At 42.5% G+C, this 17,588-nt stretch overlaps 1 protein-coding gene across 1 annotated transcript in view; it reads left to right on the forward strand.

Moving 5' to 3' along the window:
• Positions 1 to 1,295: 1,295 nt before the first annotated feature.
• LOC119179705 (alpha-N-acetylgalactosaminidase) overlaps positions 1,296 to 17,588 on the forward strand; it is a 17,499-nt gene continuing 1,206 nt past the window's right edge. The window contains exons 1-7 of the mRNA XM_037430824.2: positions 1,296 to 1,573; positions 4,689 to 4,863; positions 6,641 to 6,815; positions 7,885 to 7,979; positions 10,814 to 10,975; positions 12,716 to 12,913; positions 15,760 to 15,941. Coding sequence (XP_037286721.2) covers positions 1,362 to 1,573; positions 4,689 to 4,863; positions 6,641 to 6,815; positions 7,885 to 7,979; positions 10,814 to 10,975; positions 12,716 to 12,913; positions 15,760 to 15,941 — 1,199 coding nt within the window. The 5' untranslated portion in view covers positions 1,296 to 1,361. The remainder of the gene's footprint in view (positions 1,574 to 4,688; positions 4,864 to 6,640; positions 6,816 to 7,884; positions 7,980 to 10,813; positions 10,976 to 12,715; positions 12,914 to 15,759; positions 15,942 to 17,588) is intronic.

Below are 17,588 nucleotides of genomic sequence, written 5' to 3' on the forward strand. Positions count from 1 at the left end.
CATCTCTCCGATCGGCATAGACTGCAGGGTAAGGGGCGTCCAGACCATCTCCCCCTACCCAATTCCAAAATATTTAAATTTGCATGTGTATATACGCACATATACATACAAACACGCAAGAACATACATGAAGGGTGGTTGTATCCCCTTCACCCCCCCTCCCTCCTACTCAGAAAAAAAAAATGCTTTACTATACGCCTCTGTCTCCCTCTTCTCGGTGGTTATTCTTCTAGGCTTCAAAAATTCACAAATTCAGCTTCTGACAGTTGTCGCATTTGTTTGCCGCCTTCGAGCCAATGTTATTATAAGCACTTTCTCTCGCTTCCTGTACTTTCATGGTCATTCCTACTTTCCCTTCTTCATAATACGTAAACGAATATAGGCTAGAAAACATCGGACAAGGCGGGTTCCCCGAAATGAACGGGCTGATCCAAGATCAAGCAATGTGAGTAGCTGGTAAACACATTTGTGGAAACTCTGACAGACACCGACCAAAACGAGAATGCGCTAACTGCCGTTTTATCTCCCCCAATGGCGAAGAAACGCCAATGACGTTTCGTCTTTCCCACAATGGAGGGAGAAAGAAGAATGGCGTTATACGCGGTTAAGGACATGATGTAGTGCGTGGACGTACATTGAATTAGGAATTCCGCCATCGTGATTCAACATGCGTGCGTTGTTGTCTGGACATGAAAATACCCGGGATAAAGCCATAGACTTAGACTCCTTTCACCAGTAAGTACGCAGGCTCTGTCCCAGTCTATCTAGTGGCCTTTGGAGCCAGTGAGTTCAGCAAGAGCACTGAAAGCCATGTGGTACCTATTGGTATCTTTCCGATGCTGCTCAAGTCTTTCCAAATCCCGTGTCTCACATCCAACGTCTCCTAGTGGTATAGGTGGTCCGCTATAGCTATCGCGACAGTCTTCTTCTTCGTAGCGCCGAATCGAATTATGCCGATCACGCAAATATCGTTACTGTCACCTGTCAATCCTCCACCTGTGTCAATGGCTCCCTTCGTCTTTGTATCTTCGCTTACTTACTCTCCTGCGACTCGGCCTTCCCCAAGGCCACAATTCTATCGACGTGCATAAAAGTACACGCATCCCACTCCAAGGTGCTCATCAATCTCTTCGCAACAAGGCACATTTGTGGATGCGTGCACGAATATCCGCTCACTTTTATTCGTTAAACTCTCCTCCTCTACGTCCAGGAGATACATTTCCATTCACAGCGGTATGCGTCTTTGTTATTGGTTGGATTGCTCAGCCGTTGTAGAACAGCTCAGGTACACAGTGTGGGCGCTCATACGTTGCGGTGACAACCGCAGTCGCAGTCGTTGTTACCTCTCTGTCGGCGTCCAGATGCGACCGACAGCTGGTGTCAGCGGTGCGACGAGCGCGACGAAGCCCATGATATGGCCGAGTATCCAGTTCGCGCTTCTCTTGCTGCTCGGCGTGCAGCCTGCCCTGGGCTTGGAGAATGGGCTCGCCAGGACGCCGCCCATGGGATGGCTGGCCTGGGAGCGTTTCTTGTGCAACGTCGACTGCGTCGATGATCCTGAAAACTGTGTCAGGTCAGTGCGCACGCACGTGGAGGTTTTTTAAGTGGCAAAAGCTTTTTTTTCTTTTTCTTTTTTTTTACGCAGCCCCGATTGCGGGTTACGCTGTATCCCGCTGTCTTCATTCATACCCCTTGCCGTAAAAATCGTGCTGAAATTACTGTAATTTAGGCTGTTCTTTTATGAAAATGTGCGCATACTTACTGCATGAGAACGGAAAAAGAGAAGCAGAAACAATAAAAAAAAACTTCAGCATATCCACGAAGTGAATGATGACAAGTGGGGCTTCGCCCCACTTATCTATCTATCTGTCTATCTATCTATCTATCTATCTATCTATCTATCTATCTATCTATCTATCTATCTATCTATCTATCTATCTATCTATCTATCTATCTATCTATCTATCTATCTATCTATCTATCTATCTATCTATCTATCTATCTATCTATCTATCTATCTATCTATCTATCTATCTATCTATCTATCTATCTATCTATCTATCTGTCTGTCTGTCTGTCTGTCTGTCTGTCTGTCTGTCTGTCTGTCTGTCTGTCTGTCTGTCTGTCTGTCTGTCTGTCTGTCTGTCTGTCTGTCTGTCCGTCCGCCCATCCACACCTGCTGAATGAGTCACAAAACTGGGCGGTTACGAACCACGAGAGACAAGCGTGTACGGATCCATGGCTTAAGGAGCTTCACCCCTAAACATGCTCAGACGTCGGGCAGGTTCAGAAGCAAGAGCCGTTACGGTTTGCTTGACGCGCAGTCTCTCTGCCGTTCGTTCATGAAACTAGGCTGCACGGGTGATCAAGAATCGCTCTCATCTCCGCCATTGGGGCCATCGTGGCGCCGAAAAAAAAAAGCGCGCCCAAGTTTTAAGCTTTGACAGCAAAACACCGTTTTCGTTGTTACAGATTATTAGGCCTAGAATTGTGTTTTCTTTCTCTGTTATTAGTTCCGGAGACGAAGTATTAAAGATTACAAAAGTACGAGACGCCGACTACAGTAAAAACGTTTTAAAACAAACAGCTCCCACACAGGAAATTTGTTCACCAAAGATAATCTCAGGAATTATCTCTGAAGGTAATCAGCTGTAGGTTTCATTTAGTTTCACTCTGCGCTGGAGGACAAGAGCATTACAGAGGCTAGTGAGTAAAAAAATGAAACCAAGCAAGAAACACAGCCAACCGTAAGTAAAGGTACTAGTTCTTTGGCTCCTTTATACAGTGTTAGCTAGTGTTGTTTCGAATGTTACCTAGTGTTGGTCTTCAACGGTTCACCGTCTTTTCGCGTGGCCGCGGGAAAAATGATGCTTTCAAATCTACATTGCTTGACAGTATTCTTTTGCAGTCTGCGAACTATCATTGCGCGTTGTTACTTCGTAGCGGGGACCTGTCCTTGTACTTTGGGGATAGAGGATTTGCATGCGCATGTGCACTTTACGTAGCCTGACACGTTTCTCGCATCTCGTGTTGTGGAAGCCGAGCATTGCTCCGTGACGGCTGTACAGAATGTTCATCTTTTCTTACATAACATGGGCCCTGATTGGCCAGATGTGGCGAGCAATAACTCTTATGGGGGAAAGAATAACTATACAAAGAGAACGACAACGAGAACGTAAGAACGAGAAAAAAATGTTTGCGATAAAAGTTTCTCTATGAGGCGGGAAGCGAAACCCACTTACCCACGAACCAAAGGCGAGCATTGTAAGCACTCGTCTAACCAGACACGCAGGCAGAGCATAACATAGCCCTGCATACTATAATATAGTAACAAAAAAAAAAAGGAATGAGGAAGGAAGTAAGCATGGCTTAGAAAAAGGAGCCCAAAATTATAGAGAGAAGGACAAAAAAAAATCACCGCCATATCCACAAATTGAATGCTGTTAGAGGAGCTTACTTTGAGGTGCACCAGGGGTTTCTGGCGAAACCATTTTTGTGGGAAGGTTTGTACACGAGCCAGCTCGTGATGTGTACAGTACGTCAAAGGCAACGTAGTCGGGCTCGTTCCGCGACCGGCGCTGCTCATTTAGTGTTGGTGGCGTCGATCGGCAATGTTAACCACCTGCCCCCTTATGCCATGCTGCCCGATGCCATGAGTCCAATGTTTAACGCTTATAAATGGCCGACGTGAAGCTATTATAGGCGTTCTTCAACAGAAGCACGTACAGATGCATGGACGAACTGACAGATGGACGAACAGAAGCACAGATGGATGGACGGAATCACGCACGCATGGACGGACTGACGGAAGCACGGACGGAAGCATGGACGGGCTAACGGACGGATGGTTGGACACATGGATGGACGAATGGATGGTTCGCCCCATTCATCATCATTCACTCTGTGAATATGCTGTGAAAACTAGTAACGCCATATAGTTATATTATTCCCAAGGACATATACACACAACGCCATCTAATGAGGAAGTCATAAACTAGAGGTGGCTACATACTACATATGGTGGAGGGAACGACCCACGACCTATAGGGAGCTTCGCCCCTCAAAAGAAATAAAGCTAGGGAGAGGAAAGGCAGAAGAAGAAACTGATTTACCCCCATGGTCAATGAACATTACATAGGGGAGTAGTTTAATTTACAAAAGTGGTTAATCGCTTTTATTACAATAACAGTAAATTTGCACAATATGCCTACATCAATGATGCAAATAACGCAATAAGTAAACCAACAGTGTTTTATACGACAGTTGCAGCCTTGAAAAATAAAAATACGCTTGTCTAAACGTCAGATCTAGTCCGTGCCCCTTGTTTTCAAAATTTTCAATGACGTACACTGACATTTCAAGGGGGGAAAAATGAGTAACGCAATAAAGCATAAAAAGTGAAATAACGTTATGTAAAACTAGGCATGGAAATTATGTCGTTGTGGCTCAGGTGAGGGGGGATCAAGTGCTTCTGTTACATGCCCTGCTGATGTGCATGAGTATGGTGTACGCAATTGAACTATGCTAGCACTTATTCTTTTCTGTGTAAAAAGCCCGACAGTTGTTAGTTCAGCGCCTGTCCTGTGTCATTTTTCTCGCGTCGTCGTCGTTTTTTTTTTTTGCGCAGCTTTTACCATGTATAAGATACGTTTGATTCGTGTATAACCGAAGTTTCACTTTTATTGCAGTGAGCGGCTCTTCAAGGAGATGGGCGACGCATTCGTGATGCACGGCTACCGTGAAGTCGGATACAAGTACGTGAACATCGACGACTGCTGGATGGCGAACCAGCGTGACGCATCCGGAAGGCTGCAGGCGAATCGAACCAGGTTTCCCAATGGCATCAAGCACCTAGCAAACTTTGTGAGTGCCTTGAAAAAGCGCAATGATTACTTAGATGACAAGAAGAAAAAAAAAAACCAGCGAAACAAAAGCTACGCGCAAGCAATCTCCAACACGGGTTTCAGTGTACTTCAACGTGATTGACATATTCTTGCAAGCTTATCTTGACAAGATCGCTTGGTTTTGGTTTCTTCTGGTGTTCGTCATTTCACTTACCTGTCCCACCCAGCAAGTAGGAAAGGTTGGAGGGGTCCGACCACCTGCCCCCGAAATTTTTCTATTTTACACGTGTAGATATACATATACGCACGCATGCAAACGCACACACAACCATACACATCAATCATACTTACAGTGTGGCTGAGCTCGCCATACACCCCACAGAAGGTCCCTGTTACTGTCCTGGTTGGTATACATGCCAGCAATTAAATGATCTATGTTGAAATATGGAGTACTACCGATATTTTTTTAATAGAGAAATAAATTTCTGCCTAACCGAAGTGGAGGTGTGACACGCAGCGGTGCATACACCCCCTCACCCCCCCCCTCACACACACACACACACACACACACACAAAAACACACACACACACACACACACACGTACATACACATACACACACACATACATACATACATACATAATACATACATACATACATACATACATACATACATACATACATACATACATACATACATACATACATACATACATACATACATACATACATACATACATACATACATACATACATACATACATACATACATACATACATACATACATACATACATACATACACAAACAAACACTGTACTAGGAACGCAACTGCATTAGTAAAAGTATAGAAGAAGAAGAAGAATAACTTTATTTATGAAGTCCAGCGAAGTTGATTTGGGGCGGGCCTAGGCGTCGGCCACGAGCCCTTGGGCTCGGGCGGCTTCCTCGGCTCGCTGGACGGCCCACAGTTGTTGTTCGAATGAGGAGCTGAGCAGAGCCCCCTCCCAGCGTGTCCTGCGGTCCGAAACTGCCTCTTCGTGGTTTTCATCGTTGCTTTCATCTAAACTCGAGCATTCCCATAGTATATGTGAAAGTGTCGCCCTTTCATCGCAAACCTTGCATTTTTCTGTTAAATACAGATCAGGGTAACAGAGACTAAAGAGTCCACATATATTTTTGAAGAGAAGCCTAGATAATACGTTCACTGTAATGATTATATGGACAGTACGTATAAGCTATGTTCTAAATGTGCCACGTCCTTTCGTCCTAATGGAACACTTTCAGTAAAATTTGGTTGAGACAATGTGAATTTGGCAGCAGAGCTTCAGCGGGATTTAAAAAATAACAATGTTCTCTTAGGAAAAGTGACCTTGCATAATACATATATTAGAGTGCTTCATTGTGTTGTTGCAGTTGAAGGATTTCGGACAATCATTCGAAAAGTCGTTTACCTTATTTTCTCCATTCGTCTATGTAGCAGCGATTGTGGAACAATCTGCCTGGATCATTGTGTCGAGGCATATTATTGAGCCGTTCAGTCACTTCCAAAGTTTCCTAATACAACCTCACGGTAACACAACAATGTGCTTGTTCTTATGCTACGGCTACTTTGGCTTTTTTTTTTCTACTCATTTTGTTCTCTTGGCGGACGTGTGTTCCAACTTGTCAGACAACTGACTGCATGTACATTTTTATTTATTTTATCGTGGTCTTTGAATAAGTTAAAAATTTTTAACATTAACACTAATACTGTGCCATATTTATTTATTTATTTTTATTGTCTCACATTCTCAGTTGCACAGTCGTGGCTTGAAACTAGGGATCTATGGGGACGTTGGAACAAAGACGTGCGAAGAGTACCCTGGCAGCAAGAAGCACCTGCTCCTGGACGCCCAAACCTTTGCTGAATGGGATGTGGACATGGTCAAGATGGACGGCTGCTTTGCCAATATCACAGAATACAGGAAACGTAAACGTATTCCTTCTTACTTTAAAAGATACGTCCAATGGTGACGTAAACACAATTTACCTTGAACAGTATTCAACACAGCTGGTTGGTTTGTCGCTCAGGCGCAAATCCACACAAGTTAAAAAAGAGTCAAGAAAAATGAAACAAAAGCAGATATTTCCTTCTTGAATGTCCTCCTTTGTACCGCCATATTATTATTATTATTATTATTATTATTATTATTATTATTATTATTATTATTATTATTATTATTATTATTATTATTATTATTATTATTATTATTATTATTATTATTATTAATACTGTTTGGTTTAGATGTACACTAAAAACAGATATGAAGAGGAAATATGGAGAGAAGAGATTGACAACTTCCACCCAAACGGACTCAATGCCTGTCTGCTACATATGAACACAAGTAGTGAACACTAGTAGGCACGCACAAGCCGCGCCATAAGAAGCTTTGCCCCCAAAATGGATTGAAACAAAAGCTTCGCGCAAGTTATCTCCAAGAACTAGCTACATTTTTCAGTGCACTTCAACGTGATTCACATATTCTTGCAAGCTTATTTTGACAAGATCGTTTGGTTTCTTCTGGTGTTTGTTATTTTACTTATGGAAGGAAGGAAGGAAGGAAGGAAGCAACAAAAGGGAGAAGGCAGGGAGGTTAAACAGAAAGACATCCGGTTGGATACCCTCACTGAGGGATAGGGGAAGGGTACAAGAAAGATGAGAAAAAGAGAAGAGAGGGAAAAGAAAAGGAGAGACTGACAGTAATTTCACTACAGCGTGTATAACTCCACCGCATGTCAGAGGCGTTCACCCAAGCCAGTCTTTCTCAGAAAACACAGCAGGGCTTTCACCGCCTTATGGGCTGTCGAGGGATGTGGACGTTGCTGTAATAGCACCAAACTTATCGAAACAAAAGAAGCCATTAAGCTTTCACTGATGCGCATCGTACGTGTGAAGACAAGTGCGCTACACTACCGTGTCTTGGGTGAATGTGCTGCCTTTGTGAAGTAATTTATTACGCTGGCTGAATAGTAATAGCTCCTTTCCTACACTCCCTTAGTGTACCCGGACTTTGGCGACGCCATCAACAAGACTGGGCGGCCGATGGTCTACTCGTGCAGTTGGCCTGCCTATCAAGTCTTTTCTAATGTAACTGTAAGTTTACCTTCATTGATAAGGGCTTCATAAAGTATTCACAGTGCTACTTGAAGGCATCAATAGCTTGAAGGTCAAGTGGTCGCGCGCCAGCTTTGTGATTAGGAGGCGTGCCCGAGTAATCAAGCTTTTGAATACAAGGGGAGTGACTTTCGCCATTATATTCAATTTTGATCCAATATAATTTGCTAGTTAAAAGTGTCAAATCTTCAAATTTTTCGTAATTATAAGGTATAAAAGCGATTACCATGTGTGTCTTCTGGGAGCCGGTCTGATCAGTGGGTACAATCTGATTAAACAATCTTGAAGTTCCTGAAGATTTTCTGGAAAACATCATTTACAGCTGGTTATAGTAAAACATTTTTACCATGTGCGTAGTTAATTAGTATTGGGACTATAATTCATTTACCAATCCTATATTAAGTGCAGATGTGGTTGATTAGTCTTTCACTCCAGAGTGTCGCAAATTCGTGACATACCAAAAAGCCACGAAATGCATGCTACCTTTAATGCCGGCTGTCAAGTACCCACGGGGAACGTTCAGCATAAAACATCTAATGCTGTCTCGTGTAAGCTATTCTATCCCAAATCTAAGTGTTGGGCAATGGGCAATATATATATATATATATATATATATATATATATATATATATTTATTTATATATCTGTGTGTGTGTGTGTGTGTTTTTACGCTTCCAACAGGTGGCAAGCGACGTCTTAAATTGTTACTCAGTTCTGAAGTGTTTTTTTTTTGTTGTTGTTGTTAAAAGATCCTCGCTTCTGTGGCTTGTCGAGGATGAACGACGTACCTAAAATACGTATTATTGTTACATTTTAGACAATTTAAAGCAGCATTAGTAAAAATTGCTATTTACAACTGGACAATGAAACCAGATTTTTCTTCGGTGGTTTCATAATTCAGGCATTGAAACGTTAGGGGTGGGCAAATTGGAAATTTTGGAACTGAATAGAAGACGAAACGAATAGTGATGACACCTAATGGAATGAATTTAGTAATCAAAATCTTAAAACTGAATGGTTTTCGAATAGTAAGTAGACCATTTTCAAAATAGTGCTAGAACAGCACAACATTTTATTAAAAACAAATATTCACATACTTAACAAATATTACAAAACAGATTTTACAGTTAGTTTTCATCGACTCAAAACGCTACAATTACAAAAACTAAGATAAGCTCGTACACGGAAAAAACTGAAGCCTCCGCAATATTTTGTAACAAAACGAAACAAATAGTACAGTTAGTTTTAATCGACTCAATATGCCACAATTACGAAAGGTAAGCTAAGCTCGTACACAGCAGAAACTTGATCCTCCACAATATTTTATAACTAAGTATTAATTCTAAAAATTCGCTAACGTTGTCAATGTGACACTTCATGGCCTGAATTAAAATCACACGGGAACAAAAAAAAACTAAACAATTACTAACCAAACACCACGGACGCAGCTAAATATGTAATTTTTGAAGGAAATATACTTTATTATTGTGCAAGGAACGTTTCAGAAACGCTCAGTCCTATCTGCATTCTTTCTGAAACGTTCTCTGCGCAGTGAGAAAGTATATTTCTTTAAAAAATGCAATACCAACCAGCCCAAGCAGCCTCGTTTTTGCAGTATAAAGATGTAATAAAGCAGATCAGCCAGTCATCATAACATGGTCGCCAAACCGAAAGCATGGAACAATCGGTATTTAAACCTGCGTATGCGAGAAAAATTTATGCAACCGCAACACTCCAATTTGTCGTTAGTCGTGAAGGTGCAAGGAGTTGGAGTCTTCGCTATCAGTTATTACAAGATGAAAACAGGTACCGATCAATGCGATAGAACTGCATCATAGTAAAAAAAAAAGAAAGAGTCAAGAAACACGTTCTTTTGGCAGTCGATATAGTGTCAGTAGTCTCGTAAAAGCCTGAGCTGCCTGCAGATCGCTTTTGGGAATCAAAGAAGAAGAATGACATTCAGTTGTTACAACGTTTCGTTGTTTTGAGGTTCTCCCGTCGAATATGTATACTATTAGGCAAAAGTTCTGAATTTAATACAGTACTATTCGGTTCATTTCGCACACGCCTAGATTTTATTATAGTGCTCAGACACAGAAGATTACACTACAAAAGAGTACTTGTTACAACACACACACACACACACGCACGCACACACGCACACACGCACGCACGCACACACACACACGCACGCACGCACACACACGCACGCACACACGCACGCACACGCACGCACACACGCACGCACACACGCACACACGCACACACGCACGCACACACGCACACACGCACGCACACACGCACACACACACGCACACACGCACACACACACACGCACACACACACACGCACACACACACGCACACACACACGCACACACACACGCACGCACACACGCACGCACACGCACGCACGCACACAAACACACGCACACGCACGCACACAAACACACGCACACGCGCACACACACACACACACACACACGCACACACACGCACACGCGCACACACACGCACACACACACACGCACACACACACGCACACACACGCACACACACACACGTACGCACACGCACGCACGCACACGCACGCACGCACACGCACGCACGCACACACACACACACACAGACGCACGCACACGCACACGCGCACGCACACACACGCACGCACACACATACACGCACACGCGCACACGCACACACGCACACACACACACGCACGCACACACACACACGCGCACGCACACGCACGCACGCACCGACGCCCACGTGGATGATGTAGGCCCACATGTCACACTTTCATGTTTTTTCCAGCCAAACTACACTTTGATTGGCCATCACTGCAATATGTGGAGAAATTATGTGGACATCGCGGACTCATGGCGGAGCGTTGAGAAGATCATTGACTACTATGCGAAAAACCAGGAGGCGCTGGTGGCTGCAGCCGCGCCGGGACGCTGGAACGACCCGGATATGGTGAGCACCAGCATATGTGACCGATACAGACCATCTCTGAACATGACAGAGAACTTAGAACATCCGCCAGGTTGCAAACATACGAAGAAATATGGCGGATGCATGAGGGGGCTGTGGAGTTTATGGAACCCTTGAGTATCCTGCAGTTCAATACGGCGATCCACATTTATGCACGATGCGGAAAACTCACCACAGTAAAGTTACATGTGGCGATTCATTTACAGGCTAAATATATATCATCAGTAGGTCTGTGTCCTTACAGCGGTAATTTCGCTAAGCAGAGGTAGAAAAAGGCAGAAACACATGGACCCATATATACGTTTGATTCATAGAACGGAACAGCGCAGATACACGGGACAGAAAGACTAACACGACTCAGCGCCAAGTTACGTCAGCATTTCTTGTCGATTGTGTCTGCGTTGTGTCCTGCTATGAAGCCAAGCCAACAATCAGAAGTTTATATCCTTTTCTTAAAACGCAATTAAGTTCTTCTGTTATGTATTATACTGGAAGCACTGTGAGCACGCTACTAATGACAACTAAGTCTGTCTCAGATATTTATACTGAATATTTTGCGTGTATGCCCTACCGCACGTGTACACAAAGTAAACATGCTAATGGGCTGCCTAGTAATTATTTGCGTGGAAGGAAGAAAGCTCGTCACTGCTTTTTCGTAACTGTCTCATTGGTAATTATCTATAAGTAGGTGAGGCAGACATATGTGAATTCTCAGAGACCCTAAAAAAAAAAAACTTTGCATTACATATTCTATCTTGCTAACTCGCGAGATATTCTAACCACAATAAATCCCTGGTGCCACTTCACCAGAAGAGATTCGATTAGGCGGTTCCTCTTCTGATATTGTATTTTATTTAATGAACATCCTGCCCCAATCTTTTTCAGGAATGTGAGAGATTTAAGTGTTTCTTTTGCGACTGCTAAGTATACTGTCTTGCGTGTGCTATTTATTCATTACACTGGGGCGTAGCAAATATTTTATTTTGGTGAAGAAAAGGGGAAGGGGGAAGATGCTTTAAATAACCGTTACAAGTGTTCTGTTGCGTATATATGTATGCGTGCATGTGTGCATACCAAAAGTAAACCGTCTGAGGGTGGATGGTTGGGAACACCTCCCTTCGCCACTAATTGCCATGCCTGTGTACTTACAACAGTTACATCAAGTGCTTGGTTGCCTGGTTTTCTTCTTTGTCGCTCCTGTATAATGGAAGACCTATTTTGCTGTAAGACTACATAAGTGGTCAGCAGACAGTACACAATAAAAGACAATATTAAAATTCAGCCTTATTACGTTACGTACAGTCATCAGCAAGCTTAACACGAACGCTCTGACACGTGTCCTAAACTAGTTTGACTGACGCTAGCCGAGACTAATGCCGAAATAATACCTCGGTATGCTTGGATAGTGTGTCGGCTTGCATAGGCGTAACATCTCGGACCCAGAATTCAAAGCTACGGGGCGCTACCATCAATCGAACTGTTCCAGGACATGTGCCGCAGCGATCATATTAAGCCTGCTGATGACTGCACATTGCGTCGGGTCTAGAGTCAGAAATATATTTTCATTAACTTCGGAAAAGACCTTTTTTTGTTGCCTCACATTTAAAATTGCGTTTATTTGTACGCCGATGGGAAGCAGTCAAAAACCACAAAAACCACCGGTCTTATACAGATAAGAACGTCATCTACCCACTCCATCATCATCATCGCTTCATGTTGCAGTTGGTGATCGGCAACTTCGGTTTGAGCTACGACCAGAGCAAGGCCCAAATGGCGCTCTGGGCTATCATGGCCGCTCCACTGCTAATGTCCCACGACCTGCGTCACACGCGTCACGAGTTCAGGGAGATACTGCAAAACAGAGCGATCATTGCCGTTAACCAGGATCCACTGGGGATAATGGGAAAAAGAATAAAGAAGGTAAGCGTTCGGACACGTCATCTCGCATCACCCGTTTCAAAATTTGTAAGTAGGGGTCGTGTATAAAGCCGAATTTCGACAAACGGACAACTGTTTTCCTCCAGGCTAAAACAGAACCGATTAGTTTATAGCGCTAGCGTGCCTGCAATAGACAAGCTAGTGGTGGAGGAATCAGTTCTGTTCTATCCTTGAGGAAGACAGTTGTCCGCTTCTCGAAATGTCGGCTCAACACAACCCTCGCTTAGGGTTTTTTCATCGCAAGCTTTCATCTTCATGATTGCAGCTAAATTTAAACATAGGCACGAAAAAAAGAAACACGATGACAGTGCTGACGCTAACAACTGGCGTTTATTGAAACCTTCCACTGAATATGCAGGTATAATATTCTACAGATAAAAAAAACCTGTGGTCAAAGATTGCATAGACCAAACAAAAATAAAAGACTGAAATGAGTTGGACACTTGTCATTAAAGTAGTCACTTTCTCTCCTAGACCGCACAACTGATGGGGCGCTGATACAGTCGTCAGCACCTTTAGCACGAACGCCCCGCCACGTGTCCTGTAGCAGTTTGATTTATGCTGACACCACGTACATTTGGGTTTTGTTGCCAAGATGCTAGCCATACATGCCGACATACTATACAAGCTTACCGTCGTATTATCTCGGAAAAAGCTCCCAGCACTTAGCGGCTGGAATCAATCAAACTAGCCCTGGCCACACATCGAAGTGTTCGTGTTAAAGATGCTGACGGCTGTACATTCTGCGCCTTTCATTTTATGGTGGTAGTTTCTATGATAACACGAGCGTCTGTGTCCTTGTTTCTTTAGAAATCACTTCCGTGCTGTCATAGCGCGCTTGGTTCCCACATGTCCGACAAGGGGCTGAGGGGTGGCCTGTGACTGCGCATGCCTCAAGGGAGCTTCGCCCCTAAAACTGGGTCGTGGTAGCAAATCTTGAAGCAAGGACACCTGCTCAACATACTAGACTATAAATAGCTATATTCCATTCGGACAAAAAAAAAAAAAGTAACACGCGCCATACTCATGACAAGGAATGCTCGGCCTAGGCATCCTAGTGGGAGCACTATACTGCTGCGTGATGAGTTGCCTCAATTTGATTAAACGAGAGAAATGATCGTGCAGGTGACAACTAGGCACGTACGACCAACAAGTGTGATCACGCAAAAAGTTCAGCGAGAAACGCCAACAGCGAACGCATGTGATATGCCATCAGTACGTCTGTAACCACAATGCATTTATCGCAGTCTTCTGCATTGTACAGTGTGGTCCACTCTTAAAAGGGAACACTCGAATGCACACCATCAATATTCCTGGACCTCTAAGAGCAAGTGGATTAAGAAACAATCTTCATGCAAGCCAATAGTCTCTCAAAAGGAGTCGAAACATTTAACCACCAGTAGCCTTATGCATATCTAAGCCGCTATAATTCCGTGAGATAGCGAAATCTAAACATGCTGCTCACGCTGGTGTTCCCTTTAACAGTTGACCCGTCGGTACATCAGACCTACTATCGGTAGAATGCCGTGTTTATTTTTATTTCAACGCTTTAGTTTATCATCATCCTAGTCGTCGTCATTATTATTATTATTATTATTATTATTATTATTATTATTATTATTATTATTATTATTATTATTATTATTATTATTATTATAAATGCGAAGCATTTCTTAGCGAACTTCGGCGACTTTAAGCGTATCTATCTATCTATCTATCTATCTATCTATCTATCTATCTATCTATCTATCTATCTATCTATCTATCTAGCCGCCTACTATATTAAGCTCTCCTGGCCGTTTGGATAATGGTATACCAAATTTGGTATGGCATAACATGACTATATGACGAGCATATTTGACTATTCATAACATGAAAACCATGACATGTATGACATGAATGTCATGATTTACATTTCATGGTGTTGCTGCTCTTGCGGCGGTTTCGTTCACATGACATGTTGCAAAATTGGTATGGTATGACATGATTACATGGTGAACACAAGCGACAGACCCTAACATAAAAATCATGACATGCGTGTCATGTAATAACATGTATACATGCCACGCTCATGATGTGCTCCCGACCATTTCGCTGGCGTCACGTATACCAAATTCGGTATTACGGTATGTGAATGGATGACGAAGGTATGAGACTGGTGCAAACATGATAAACATGAGGTGTGTGTCATGTAACAACATGACTACATGCCACGCTCATAATGCGCTGGCGGCCGTTTCGCTAGCTTCACTTAAACGAATTTTGGTATTACGGTACGTGAATGGATGACGAAGGTATGATCCTGGTGCAAACATGATAAACATTAGATGCGTGTCTTGTAACAACATGACTACATGTTACGCTCATGATGCGCTCACGGCCGTTTCGCTAGCTGCACATATACTAAATTTGGCATCACGTCACGTGAATATATGACGAAGGTAAACGACACATCCAAACATGATAATAATTACACTGAAGTCGTGTACGGCATCATTTACCTCCACCGCGTAACGTTGTACTGATTTGAAAGTGGCATATCATCCTTGTTCTTTCGTGCTTCGCACATCATTGATTCACACTGTACGTGGGATCTGCCAATTATAATAATAATAATAATAATAATAATAATAATAATAATAATAATAATAATAATAATAATAATAATAATAATAATAATAATAATAATAATAATAATAATAATAATAATTATTATTATTATTATTATTATTATTATCATATTATTATTATTATTATTATTATTATTATTATTATTATTATTATTATTATTATTATTATTATTATTATTCCTTTTATTTGTGCAATAGATCAAGAAAGTGGAGACTTGGGTCCGTCCGGTGACACCTGTAGTGGGCACTGCCTACTCGTACGCATTGGTCTTCTTCAACAGGAACGACATGGGCAACACCCGAAAGCACGTCTCGCAGCTGAGAACGTTCGGACTTACACACCCGTGCGGGTACCATGTGACCGATCTCTTCGAAAATAGGTGATTATCATATAGGAGATCTGATATTGACTGTTAGTGCGAGTGTGTGCGTGCACATGCGTGCAAGCCGATCAATCAGTTATGATTGATATGTGGAGTTTAACGTCCCAAAACCACCATATGATTACGAGAGACGCCGTAGTAGAGGGCTCTGGAAATTTCGACCACCTGGGGTTCTTTATTTAACGTGCACCCAAATGTGAGCACACGGACCTACAACATTTCCGCCTCCATCGAAAATGCAGCCGCCGCAGCCGGGATTCGATCCCGCGACCTGTGGATCAGCAGCCGAGTACCTTAGCCACTAGACCACCGCGGCGGGGGATTAATATGTTATGAAGAGTGGCAAATCAGCAGGGCTGGTAAAGCTAAGGAGCCAGAAATAGTGTTTTGTTTGTTTTGTAATTTCATCAAGAGGGTACAGTGTAGTAAAACGAGCCCCTCAGATGATTTTCATACTTGCGTACTTTAATAGCGTGGGCTTCGTTCCGGCAGACTTTATAGGTAGCATGAAAGGGTTCATGTGTCAGCCGCCGCCTCGTGCAAATATCACGTGCTCCGCGGCACCCACTGGCAAATCATAGTATGCACACTCGACGCCAGGGTTTTAAATGGGGCTGGCTAACACTCCTAGGTTTACGCACCCGTTAATACCTGACAGAAATGTGGACGAGAGAGCAGCCCTCATTGTCAGGTCAGGTGAGGTCAATTTATTGTCTCAAAGACCCTCAGGGTAGTATGAAATAAGGGTGGGAGGGCTTATATGGCAAACAAATACGAAAGTGTTCTTAATACAATACAATAAATTTATTATAAAGCGTTTAGTACATTACTGTATCCTCGAGTGCTGCGCAATTCAAAGGTTGTGGGTTCGGACCCCACCAAGAGGAAGTGTGATTTCTCGTCTACATTTATTTCTCTTTTTTCGAGTGAGATCTTTGCAATACAGTTAAAAAACCACAAATAGTGTCCGGTTCATTTATTTTGACCTAACTCTGCATATTTCATTCATAGGCATGTAGGTTACACAGTTCGGAAAGTTTAATGAGTACGTTAATAAATTACCAAAGAGGTGAAGCCTGACTGGTGACACTGAATAACACACAATACTTAAACGACTAAGAGAAGAAACATGACACCTTCTGCAGTGGTGGTATGATGCACAATGTGAGCTAGTAAGACTTTAATGAGTGTTTTCAGAAAGTTAAAAAAGTCTGAATAAATTGTTTTATTGTTTACAGAGATTACGATATTTTTTTGTTAGCTTTGACATTAGATTCAATGCAACGTTCTTACGTCTTCTCTGTCTTGGCAAGCCTCTTGTGAGAGTTAAATTACGCAGAATAGTGGGCAAATATAGCGCCCTAAATCAGTTTACCCTTTAGTTTTATTTTAATGCCACACCATCGAAAAGCTAGGTGGTGGCATTCGAGAAACTCAACAATTATTCAATATTTTTTTCAAGTAACGTTAAGAAACGCAATAATGGTTACAAGAGGCTTTGGCCATCAACCTTGAGCACGTGATCTTATTTTTATGTATTTATTCATTTACAAACAGTGCAACCTCATTAAGAGATTTTCGCAGGATGGTACACAAATGTTTGATACAACTAGTAGGGCAAACAAAAACAATGAAAAACAAACT

The sequence above is a fragment of the Rhipicephalus microplus genome, chromosome 2 (genome assembly GCF_043290135.1).
Source record: "Rhipicephalus microplus isolate Deutch F79 chromosome 2, USDA_Rmic, whole genome shotgun sequence".
In the NCBI taxonomy this organism is placed as follows: domain Eukaryota; kingdom Metazoa; phylum Arthropoda; class Arachnida; order Ixodida; family Ixodidae; genus Rhipicephalus; species Rhipicephalus microplus.